This window comes from Colius striatus, chromosome 2 (assembly GCF_028858725.1).
Source record: "Colius striatus isolate bColStr4 chromosome 2, bColStr4.1.hap1, whole genome shotgun sequence".
NCBI lineage: Eukaryota > Metazoa > Chordata > Aves > Coliiformes > Coliidae > Colius > Colius striatus.
Window position 1 is genome coordinate 89,192,183 of NC_084760.1, and position 13,132 is coordinate 89,205,314.

Here is a 13,132-nt window from a genome sequence, read left to right on the forward strand (position 1 = left end):
TGTTTTGCTCCTGCAAAGGCCAATATCCTGTGGCAAATCAGTAGCAAATTCCCAGACCCTCACACATCTTGCCAAGTACACAAGAGGGCTCTGCGTAATTCCCCGGCAGCTGTCAAATCCGAGAACTCTATCCATGGGTGATATAAATTATGTTCTCTACCACACCACTCCTAAACAACAGATTTGATGCAATAAGAGGATCTCTGCAAATGCTGATGCAGATATAAGATTTAACCCATAAAGAACAATTCACAGAAACAGAAATAGACCCTGAACGTGCACAAATTTCCATTAAAATTAATGAAACAATATTTTTTGCCAAACCATAGGCCAGAGAGCAATAATTCGCATAAAATATAAGGTGCTGCAGGAAGAAATGTTCTCCAATACTTGTTATGAATATTTCTGCCTGTTAATCTACAAACTTTAGGAGGAAAACCAAACAGATTACAGTTAATGCTTCCTTAATTCATCTATTGAAATTGGTTTATTAGCTGATTATGAACTTCAACTAATTTCCCAAGCTTGGCACTTTCACAAAAATTACTTTGTGATAGATATCAATATAAGACATAGGATATAGCTGGATTGAGATCATATGTAAGGCACCTTCAGAATATGTCTCAGATTATCAGCCCTTTTAATGTTAGGAAATCTATACACACCACAGAGCCAGCATTGCTATCTCTTTTCTACTATGGGTAAGGGAAATACAAAGTGCCTCCTTTGTTTATACATTATACCTAAGGTATGGATCTAGTGTGTTGTCTCCCAAAATTCATTAACCTGTTGTCATCCATTTTTTGCCTTGCATGAACTACTAATGCAGTGCATTGAGGAACTGTAGATGACTCATCACAACACTTGGATTTTCTCTAGAAGAAAATTATTCAGTCTGAAAATTAAATGACATGAAAACCTTGGCATGAAAAGGAGAAGACAGAAGAAATATTTGTCTATTAACTTAGCAGATGAATGAAAAGGATACGAGAACACCTGTATATGGAAGGATGGAAGGTGTTTTTTCTTTTTACTTCAGTGATAAATTCCACAATATCTACCTCATTTCCATATGGTAGAATTAAAGTAGCCAACTCTTTCTTTCTTTCCCACCCACCTTCTTTCTCTCTCTCTAAATATAAAAATAGATATCACGATATATTGATATAACTGAATATGCATGTGTAGAAAAAAGTTTTCCATCCTTTGAAATGCTCATTTTCTTAAACAAAAATTTTGATAATAGTTGACAATATTTTTACAGCTTATGTATAACACCAAGATGCTAATTCTAGAAGACTTCTATTGAACACAACTGGAATTGCAAAGCTTTGCAGCTTTGAAAGTTTTGCCAGATTGTCTCATGCTGATACCTATAATCACTGGCCACTCTTATGAAAGAAAGAATTAGCCTTTATGCTTCTTAGTTTATTCTAACAATAAAGCAGAGTGAAAATAATCTGTATAATTTATTAGGCACTAAAGGCACCAAAAATATAATTCAACCAAAGTTGCTAAAAGTGGTACAAGGACCTATCTTAGTACTGCTGAAACTTATGCCAAAATTGTCAGTGATTAAGTCCATGAAGAAAATAATAATTGGGTTTTTTGTTTGGGTATTTTTTTAGAGGGTTGTGGAATCTATGTCATACTGCCTGTCCAAATTGAAATGTAATAGCATTTTTATACTTCAGAACTGGCCACTTCAATTTGAATTTCCACTTAAGGAACATCATCAGGAACTGTGGTCACTGAATGGAAGCTGGCTGTACATGCCAGTCTTGTTAGCATGCCAGCTTTTAGCCACTGTACTAATCTGAAGTGCTGGGCAACACTTCACAGAGGCAGCTAATCATTATTAATTCCTTTAGAATTCATTGCAATAACATCAATCATGGTGAACTCATTCGGTATTAATATGGATGTAATGTGAAAATGAATAATGCACACAAGAGTTTTTATATTCCTATTTTAGAAAAATAGTTATGAACAGTGTATTTCTCTTTCCATCGTCAAATCAGAGCTACTGAGAGATTTTCTATCAATTACCTTCATCATCATTCCAGCTGAAATCTTGTCAGAGCAAACATATTTCAAAGGATTATATCCAACTCCATTACAGCATTCTTCGCTCTTTGGAATAAGTTCAGTCTCACAGCATTTTACTGGCACTTGGTCATTCCTCCTAATGTGTGCTAGGAACTCACCACTGGAACCTGAGCAGCATATGGTATCTGACATATTCACATATTCCTGCCCACAACAGAACATCCCTGAAATGAACAAACAAAAATATATCTCAATATGAAATGTAAGTAAATAAATAATTAGATAAAGAAAGGAGAAAGCTCAGTATGCAATAGAGCTTGCTGTAAAATCAGCAGCAGCTGGAATTACGCAGATGTAGCTAAAGTGAGATTAAATTCGAATGTGAGGTGACTGAAGTAAGTATCCTGCCTTCTAGACCTGCTAAAACCAATCAAAAACTAAAGGAATAAACATGGATCCCTTAGAATCAGCTTTATGCTACTGCTGAGCTTTTCTGAGAACCTGTGCTATGAAATACCATACCAAGGTACCTGCGCATGGTGGGTTTAAGACAGACTGTTGATGCAAATTTCCTCTTGAACGTAGAAATTAAGAAAGCTTCTACAGGTACTTTCCAATCAAGTCTCATTCATCCCCTTGCACGTGAGCAGTCTTCCAATAGTGCATCTTAGCACTCCAGAATATCTCACGTCTTATGATTTAAGGTGGGAGTTCATACTGAGTATGTAGAAATGAATGGGTATCTTGCCAAATATCCACAGTGAAGCTTTAGCCATCTAAGACAGAGAATTATTCTTTTAAGGAGTTAATATCTGACTACCAATTGCATTTCTATAGGGAATTGATAGGCTGTCAAAATTAATTCCACTTTCTTCCATTTTTAATAATTTTATTTTAAAATTAAAAGCTCATCATAATCAGTGTCATTTTCCATAAATTATTCTGCAATTGTCAAATGCCAGTGTTGAACCTTCTCACTGTGTAAAGAAAGGGGTAAATTTTAACTTTGAACCAAATGCTATGAATAGCTCTATAAATGGTAGTGAAATAAACACTACTACTTAGTTTGACTAGAACGATATTACACAAAAAATCTAGAGCTGTTACACTTACACAGTAGTTTGTATTTGACATATTTTTTGTAGTATGTAGGCATTTAAAACACATGCAAAAGTGGACACTTTTCTCACTGGCTTTTATTGCAGCAAATCTTTCTTAGGAAGTCATTTATAATGAAAATTACTCTTTAAGGCTATGATCCTGCTAAAGCATTCAGAGCATTTAATTCCCATCACTGGAATGACTAAACTGGAATGACTAATAATGACATGTTACTTGCATTCTTTACCTTTTTTCAGGGCTGGTTCTATTCACAGCAATCAAACTCTGATCACCAGTTCTCCAGGAGGTAAATATTTTCTCCTGTTAACACCCTTTTTCCAAATTTTCCTAGGATGCTACCAATTTTATGTAGGGAATTAATGCAAAAAATGACTCAATTCAATACTAATAAGCAACTCAGACAGCCTCAAGGGACTGTTGACAGGCAAACTAAAATTTTGATAATGAACTGTTCTTCTATTGAAACAAACAAGGCTGTATTCTTCCACTGCGAACCTCATCTTTGTTTAACTGAATTAAATTTTTCAGCCAAGATTTCACTCACATAACAAGAAGTGACTCCCTTTCTAGTTTCTTTGGTAAACCATTACTTCTTTAATTATTATCAACCTTGTTCCAGTGTGATAAATTGCTAATTACTTAATACCCTAATCAGCGTTCATTCTTTGCACAGATAAACTGTGACAGCGCCATTAATTTAAATAGTAATTTCACTTAATGGCCAGAACGGCACACCAGATTTTTATGCAGCATTTTCTGAAGACTGCATCCATCACTGCAATATTCTGACATAAAGATGTCTGACGTGCACTAACTCACTTAGGGAGAGCAGATGTTGCAGAGCAGAGTTTGGTAGTAATTCCCATAGTGCATCACTTCAGCATGAATGAGCTGCAAAGGCAGAGGTAGACAATCTTCTGAAACTGCATTGCATAGCCTCTGACCTTTGCTTAATTTATCACATGTAGCGCTTGACTCCTGAACCTTGACACCTCAAATGTACAATTTTAAATATGCTCCAAGAAAAACAAAATAGGATCATGTAATATTGATGGATTGATTTGCCTTCTAAAAATCACTTTATTCAATTGCTTAAGGATCCAGGAATTCCTATAAACCCTTGCTGAATTCAGCAAAACACCAAAATACAAACTATTTCTTTGTAAATCAGCTGGAATATGTGTGTCAGGCTTTATATATTTATGTTTCTCAGGCTCATAATGCATTACAGCAAAAAGAAAATCCATGGGCTGGAAAAAACACTTCTTGCTAACAGTGATTTCTGTCAACAATTATTTCATGTTCATCCCCAACAACTGAAAAATTTTACAAACATAGCTGAGTGATGAATTACTAATTTAGTAAATCTGCAAAACCAATGCTTTCAAAAGGGAAAAATGAGTATTAAAAGGCTTAGCTTTTGGAGCCAGAATAGAGGATCAACAAAATACAAAGCCAGTGTACATTGCAAACTACTCCAAAAATCTTTGGCTTACATGTGGCTATTGCAACTATTGCAGATGAAGAACCAAAACAGTACAAAGGATCATCTTTCATGAGTCTGGGATGTCAGTATAGTGGCATTTTACTAGCTTGGGTGTTTTTTGTGGGGGTTTTTATTGGTTTTCATTTCTTTTTTTCATTAAAAAGAAAAATAAGGAGAGAAAAATCCAGGAGTAGTTTTAGCTGGTATTATCCTTTATAGCCAGAAATAGACATCTTTGGATAACGACATTGCAGCAGTGGGGCTCACGATGTGTATACAATGGCATCACTGCCAGCCTTTGCCAGTAGATGTCTCTATGGTCACCCCACTAAACAAGGCCAACAAGGGGTGAAAAATAGAAATTAAAAGAAAAAAAAAAATTAAGAAACACCAAAGAGTAATGTGAGATAGACAAAACATCTCTTTTCGCAGGACAAGCTCTGTGAAAATGAAAAAGTTTGGTGATTCAAGCCCTTCAACCAACCTTCAGGGCAAACTGAGGTCTAGATTTTGCAGAAATACAGTGTTTTCAAACTGATCATGCAACAATAAGGTGGGGCAAAGGCTTGCACTTTTAGTGATCTTGATTTTCTTGTATGATTGTTTTCAAAGAAATAAAACTCCCAAAGAAAAGCTTTAAATTGACAATATATTTTTAAACCATGGCACTCATTGCCAACTACAAATACAGCTTCGGAAGCTTTTCAGCTTTTACATATAGCCACTCCTGTTACCTCTCTAACTTCTAGACAATGAGATCAGCTTTCCAATAACCATATTCTTGCAAAATTCTACCTATCCATTTGCCAATGATAAGTAAATTATGTTTTCATGAGAGAGTATTTTTTCCATTAGAATCATTATAATAATAGCGATAAAGGGGCAGGTAGATTTTGTGCCTGGCTTGTACATTTTCATGGTATATTCAGCAAGGCTGAATTACTCTTAAGAAATTAAGTAAAAACATATTGCACATGATGCATATGATATGATAAGCAATGATAATCTTTTCAATGCTTAATTCAAAAAACACAACCTCTTTCCAACTAGGGTGCTAATTCATCTTTCAGACCTGTGTTTGCTTTCAGCTGTATGCTGAATACCTGTGAACGATGAAAAAGCCACTGTTTTCCTTTTTAATAGCCAAAAAAATGTCATCCTAAACCATTCTCAAGAAAAATGGTGTAAACGATAGCGTGCTATAGGCTAACTACATTTTTAAAAGAAAGATATAAAGGTTTTTTAAATATATATATTTAAGGAAAAAAACTGTTAAGAATACATATATACTGAAATGAAGAACATAACTTTCATCCCAAGATACCTGTATTACACTCCTACACAACTCATCTGCCCAGAGAGAGCAGTAAAAACATAAACGCTACCCCAGCAGTTCTGTTCCAACAGCATCTGTTAATTCACTCCATTTATAAAATACATATTGACAAAGACAACTGAACTGGGACCAGGGAGATTTGATTTGGTGTGAGAAAGTCAATTCAATGTGATTTTGTTAAAGGGCTCCTGCAGGCAAATAAAAGAGTTTAAGTAATAAAGTACATAAAGAGATGCTTTATGAGCCAGCCCCGTCTTGTGGCAGCCACACAATGCGCGGCTATGTAAAAGGGCCTTGTTCAGAGCTAGTATTGTGAGTCTTGCGTAGATTGTGTAGATCAGGCACAATTAAGGATCACAGTGAGGGGGAGCTAAAATCATGCAAACAGCGCTGTTTACAGCATACACTCCATGAGTAACCACTGGAATGGTAGTATAGAAACCACAGAAAGTGTTGCAATCTCAGGCCATTCCTGACTAGAATTACAGTACCACAGCAGCCAAAGGATCCAGTGAATACAAAAAATAAGCTGAAGATAGAGCTCATTTTTGGGGGTAGAGGAGGAGTTCAACCTTCAGATCTGGATTCTTAGTTATATATCAAGATCCTTAGATGTCCATTTAAAGGCTCAAACTGGCCCAGGTATTGTGACAGCACTGCATCACTCATCTTTGTACACCAAAGAGAACTGGATACTAAACCTTCATTATTTCTGTGTTTTGAGATCAGGCTCCCTTTGAGACTGCAATGGTTTCTGAAGTCCTTTTGTCAGGTTGAGAAAGCCTAAGGCTGATGGTATATAATTTGTCTAATAACTGTGGAAAGAAGACACATGAAAATATCTGAATAGGGTTTGTAATAATACCTCCAATCTCTGTCACTAGCTAGTCATAGATGGCTTTACAAGGAAGTAGAGTTCAGACTGTAGCTCCGAGTGATGGAGTAATTTCCTGTGGTGTGCAAGAGACTACTGGGATACACTAGATGAACAACAGACTAGCTCTAGGGATTGAGTTCTGTTAATTTTCAGCTGCAGCAGATTTACCCCTATGTACGTGCACAGGTGAGTGACATACACCACCAAGCAGAGAGCATCATAATCTTCAATTTCTAGGTGATTAACCGCACATATCCAGAACAAATGGGAAGTCCCTGCACTGGGATGCATGGCAGATCAAAGTGGCCAAGTCTAACCTCTGCTCTACTCATTTAGAGGGAGAACTGGCCCTACTTCCTGACTGGCATAATGAAATATCAGGCAATCCTTTTGAATTTTCTCATGTCTCCAGCCCCTGCAGCTTTTGGACAAGGGCAAAGAATGGTTATAACAAGCTCACCATTTTGCACTCTATCAGAATAGCAGAGCAGAGTGAAGCATCATTTTAACAAGATGGCAAACACATCTTAAATCTGAGTGTGTCACTGCGGAGTGGTTAGTGTCATAACAGATTTAGAGAAACAGAGATCCTTTTTTCTTGAAAAGTTATAACTTACCTGGGAGAGGTCGGTGTGCAGTTCCTTCTTTTTCATCACCACAACAGACCAAATCTGTGCTTATAACTTCTCCACCACAGCACTGCTGATTAAAACTGTCATGGAGGGATCCACCACAGCAGATCTGATTGCCTGACGTGGAGTAAGGCATTCCCTGGCAGCAAGAGTCACCAATTCCAACTGAAACTCTGTTTTGCTCTTCATTAGGGCAACATACTTCTCCTGTCAATTCAACAATACCATTAAAGATTTTATGCCTTTAGAGCTCTTGAAATCCCTGAGAGGCTTTCATCCGATACCAACAAGTCTGGGTTCACACACTAGCAGCTTCATGTACAAAATGTTCCATGTGAAAGCATGGAATCACTTGGTGGTTTAGAATGCTACAGAAGTATTACATTTGTTTTTAATAATTAAAGCAGCATACATTCATTTATTCAGGGCCAAAACTCTGTAAGATATCAAAATGTAAGCATAAAAGAGACAAACCAAGAAGAGCAAAGAAAATATTTCTGTAAATATGCTAATTATACTGCTGAAAAGCTTTAAGTAGAGGTAACTACCTAGTAAAGAGATTTCGTTCTTTCTATGCTTAACAAAACAGTGAGCCTACTTATTCTCAGAAAAGAAATTTCCTTGTCTCCTGCAAAATAATGCCAAACTTGTTTTGAAGGAATAATTCACATTGCTTAAAGACTTTTTTCAGTGTTGCTCAGGACTTCTTCTCCCAAAGAACTGAAGGACTGAATACATTTTTTAAAAATACCACCAACACAGTCAGTAGACTTGGCTGCTACATAAGAAAAAGTATCATCTTTTGCAGAAAAAAGGCCTTAGGGTAAGGCTGTCAATAAGACTCACATTGTAATGGTGGGCTGGGCTAGCTAAACTGTGTGCTGTGACCAGAGTATTATACTGTTTTAAAGGACTGCAATTATGGTAAATGGCAATCATTTTCATTTGCCAGTGTCTGCACTGGATCTCATTCGGTGTTCTAAAAGTTATGGGTTTGTATAATCTTGCTGTGTTTTAATATTTTCTGTGGCTCAAATGTAATTTGGAAGGGGTAGAGGCTTTGTTCTGCTATTGAAAACAGTTACCCATGGCAATTAAAATATCTGGATTTCTGATTGTTAATAAATATGGTTTGATTTTTAAAACTCATTTTTCTCATTGAAAATAATATTCTTTTCTTATGAAAGGTTGAGAACTACAGACAGAGAGCTCTGAAGCCAGTACTGCTTTTGTCAGAAATAAACATGCGATGTGATTGTAACAGAGAAGAGAGAAAGAACACTGTTTTCCCTCATTGATGTCATTCTCTGGCCAAAGGAGTGCCTGTGTGATAGCAGCAATGTTTGTTCTCCTCTACTTTAAGAATCTTTCCTCCCACCTCAGTTCTGGGATGGATGTTTACGCTTCTTTGTGCACTACTATTTCAGAAATTGAGATTCCTGCGTTCCTAATTTGTAATCTTCATGCCTCCAGCCCAGCGTGCTTCAGTACATCTAGAGCTATCAAGTTGGCCAAACAACATCTGGGAAATATGTATGCTGAGAGAGTTTTCTGTATAAATAAGTTTATCAAATAAAGTCAATAATAAACAAAAGAAAAAGATGAGAATAAATTTTTAGAATATAATAGATATAATCTGTTTAGATACTTCATCACATTTTTCTGCATTCCTCAGAATCTAATTTAGTTGTTACATAGAGAAAGTATTAAAAGAGAGAATATAGCTTACATCTATCAGAAATAAAACTGGGGTTATTTTTAAAGAACTATTCAACATAAGACAGAAAGGATCAGTAACCTCCTCATTAACCTCTCAAAATGGGATCCATTCCAAGCTAGGCTTGAAAACATTCTCTCTCTGAAAACTACCATGCAGTCTTACCAGTTAATTGTTATCCTTATCAAAGAATGACCCACATTAACATTTAGCTTGGGGTTATTAGCATATTTATAAAAAGAAAAAAGTGACCAACATTGTTCATGTTGCTGCACTTTAGAGTATGCAAAAAGAAAATGCAGCAAGTATACTTAGAAAAAAAAAGTTTAAAATCATGTTCAAACATTCACTGTTTCATACTTGTGGACTGCTGACTTAACAAGAAGTACTTTCAGACATGAGACATTTTGTTTCACTGTGCTTTTCTTTCTTGATGTAAACAACATTAAGCTAGTTAACATAGTCCACTGGATGGGGACAGAGGTCACAGTAAAATCTCTCCATTTCAATACATTGAGATTAATGAGGCCAGCAAAATACTCTTCTCTGGTTCTTCCAAGTGATAGCATTTTTCTGATGACATCATGGAAGGCATTCTAATATTGTGATATATTAATTACTTTTCAAAGGATCAGAACTTGGGATGTGCTGAATGTGTTGGCAAAAATTCAATCATTTGTGAGCCTGGGGAATATGTGCCAGCTTATGACTAATGGAAGCATTTTAGCTCTTGACCTGACAATTGTCTACAAAGAGATATATGCTCTGAACATTGCTCCCTGAAAAGGCTCTCCTCCCACTTTTCCTCCCCTCCCTCTGTCAAAAACCCACCAACAAACTGGGAAACCAAACTCTGGACAATGGCACAGAAGCACAATTTTGGCAAACTTCCCGAACAGTTCTGAGAATAGCAGTACCATCAGCCTTAAGAAAGGACAAATTTCCATCAAAGATAATACATGTGGGATGCATACTTTGATCTGTAACATTGGTAGAAACAAAGTATAGACAATACAGCAACAAGTAGAAGTGACATAATCCATAACATCAACCCCAATGCTAACAATTGTTCAACAAAAGAAATGTCAAGGGAAAATCATGAGGTCAATTCAAGCAGAGAACTAAACCACACCACTAAATTGCCTGATGGTGTTCCTGTTAAGTAGAACTGCCCTCCCCATTATGCAGCACTTACTGCAATTAAGTATAGTTTGGCATAAATTAGTTCTCTGGGAAATGACCCAATCATCAGGTTTCATCAATTAAGCCTTTCCTGTATAAACAGTGTACTCTTGTTTAGAAGACAAAGTCAGTTCCATTTTCTTTGCTTATCCCATCGAACACAAGTCTCAAAGACATCTAGAAATTTTGATAAATCCCACATTTATTGCTATGTTTTCATTCTTCTTGGTTTAACAGGTATATCAACTTTGTAGTTTTACTTCTTTCAAGCACTGTAAAGGAGTTGTCTCTTACCTACTAACACCCTAGTGTAATAACCACCACAGCACCGATGTTTTGGTTGCGCAGCATGTGTCTGACCACCACAGCAAACCCCTGGTGAATTAAGAATAAATGGAATGTACTTGTCCTCGCAGCACTGGAAGCCAGGTTTATTGTCGTGCAGAATCCCATTACAACACACCTAGAAGCAGTTGAAAAAAAAAAAAAAATAAAATCAGTAACGCACTATCTGTTAAACAGAACATAATGCTTTCTCTGACAAAACAACGTACAGGAAAATGTGTACAACACGTCCTGGTATAAAACGTAATATGACTAGAGTCAAATAAAATGTAACTTGGCTAAAATCCTGTGCCCTCCAGCATTATCAGACTTCAATAAACTATTGTGTATCTGACAGAATGCTGCTATTTTGTGCCCTTCAACCATACTGCATCTCAATAAAATACTCCATTAATATGAATCATCTTCACGTGCCTTGCAGGCTGTTTGAGTCTCTCAATGTGGAGTAGATCGCAACATGTAGATACAATCTACCATCACCTTATCCTTTTCTCCCCAATTCTTATTTATTTATTTATTCATTCATCTATGATGAAACGTGTCATCTGAAACCCTTATAACAACCAAAAAAAAAAGCATTTCCCAATACAAGCTCTTGGATTTTCTTTCACATACAAGTGGAATTTTCTTCTTATAGCACATGCTCACTTATTTATGACCACAGGTCTTCAGACAATGTGATCTCAAGAGAATAGTATTTATATAAGGATTTCTTTTTTCAAAATAAAATTTACATGGAAATGAATTTTGAAAAGGCCTTTTAACTGTGGACTTCCTTGTAGGTGATGTCGAGTATATTATATGCTTGATCAAATAATTATTTGTACACTTACTCCTGTGTCAATGTAGTGGCACACTGTATACACGGCAAATCACATAGAACAGTCAGTAGAATTATAATAACAATTGTAAACTCAGAACGTGTGGTCAGTGCCACTTGTATTATCCAGAAGGATGCCTCTTACAGCTAGATGGAAAATGTAGTTGGTAGTATAGCACAGGTGTTAGAACAGAGTCGCCCCTTTGTTTTCTTTTGACATGGAGCACTTCCGTCCCTGAATTTAACCATATTCTAAATCATGATCTTAGCAGCAAAGAAAATATTGCTCCAGAAGAACCTTTTGTTTACCTAGGCACTTTAATTACTAGCTGATAAAAAATCTTTTAAAAATGCATATTAGTAGGCTTAGGACATCTGATTTATATTATATTTATAATTTTAACACAAATACATACATACAGAAAAATTAGTAGTACTTTTCTTAAGTCATAAACAAATTCTTTCTGACTTCAGAAAGATGATGCCTTGTTTTATTTACTTTTGAATAATCTTTACTCAGTCATCTTTGGGAGTATTAGGTTAGGTTCCAAAGTTGCAATTTACAATACACAAACAATATGTAATCCAAAATTAACATGATGTAAGGACGATGTTCTTCCTTCCTCATTATATTTTGTGGATTTATAACCTTACATGCCTTGAATTGTCACACAGTTTTCTGCTTTTTCAGCACACTTGCTCATTCAGCATCTGCTTTAGACTACCAATGTAGTTGAATTTTGTCATTTTCTGTTCAGGAATTTTCAGTCTCTGTAGCTCCTATTACATTATTTTGCTGTCCACCTTGTCACTGGTAATATAATCCAATCTATGAATTTAATTAACCTACTGTTCTTTCTTCCAGATCATTAGTTAAGATGTCAAATAAAACTCTGCTTTATATCTCTTCTGCTTCCTATCTTTTGGATGCTTTTTTATAACTGGCATGCACTTCAGGATGAGTTTTTCTTCATGTACAACTGGCTCCAAAGCAACCTGGAAGATTATCTGGTCTCTTTATTTTGAAGTAATTTAAGAGCATGCTTAAAAAAATGTACACAGATCGATCACAGCAACAATTCTTTAGACTTGAGACACCAGAGGCAGTAAACTCTGAACCTGACGACATGAAAGGAGGCCAAATGCATGTTCCTCACACATTCTTGGTCTTAATTTCTGTGCCTCTTGGAATGTGTTAACCCCTATTTCATTTCTCCCTGGATTTCATTTCTTATCCTTGTACTGTTTGCTTTTTTTTCAGTGATGCACATTATTCAAATTTCACCTCAACACAATCTTTCCATCTTTCAGGTAAAGAAACTTGCACATCTATGTCATTATTCAGGCTCAAATTCTTGAGCAGCCATTTTACTTTCCACATGATGTTTCTAGTTTTAAGAAATATCCATTTTCTTTCAGAAGAAATAGCTGCTTTGTGTATTTCACACAGACACTGGGAGGTTCATTTTAGTACTAACTCCAAAACATTCTGGTTGGAACAGTATTTGTACAATTGCATTATTACTAATGTATCTTCTTTTCCATCTAAATTCCCTCAAAAAATCA

General features: G+C 36.0%; 1 protein-coding gene across 1 annotated transcript in view; it reads right to left on the minus strand.

Moving 5' to 3' along the window:
* USH2A (usherin) overlaps nt 1–13,132 on the minus strand; it is a 392,303-nt gene that overhangs the window by 80,644 nt on the left and 298,527 nt on the right. Inside the window, exons 48-50 of the mRNA XM_061990105.1 lie at nt 10,696–10,864; nt 7,488–7,709; nt 2,050–2,273 (exon numbers count right to left, since the gene is read on the minus strand). Coding sequence (XP_061846089.1) covers nt 2,050–2,273; nt 7,488–7,709; nt 10,696–10,864 — 615 coding nt within the window. The remainder of the gene's footprint in view (nt 1–2,049; nt 2,274–7,487; nt 7,710–10,695; nt 10,865–13,132) is intronic.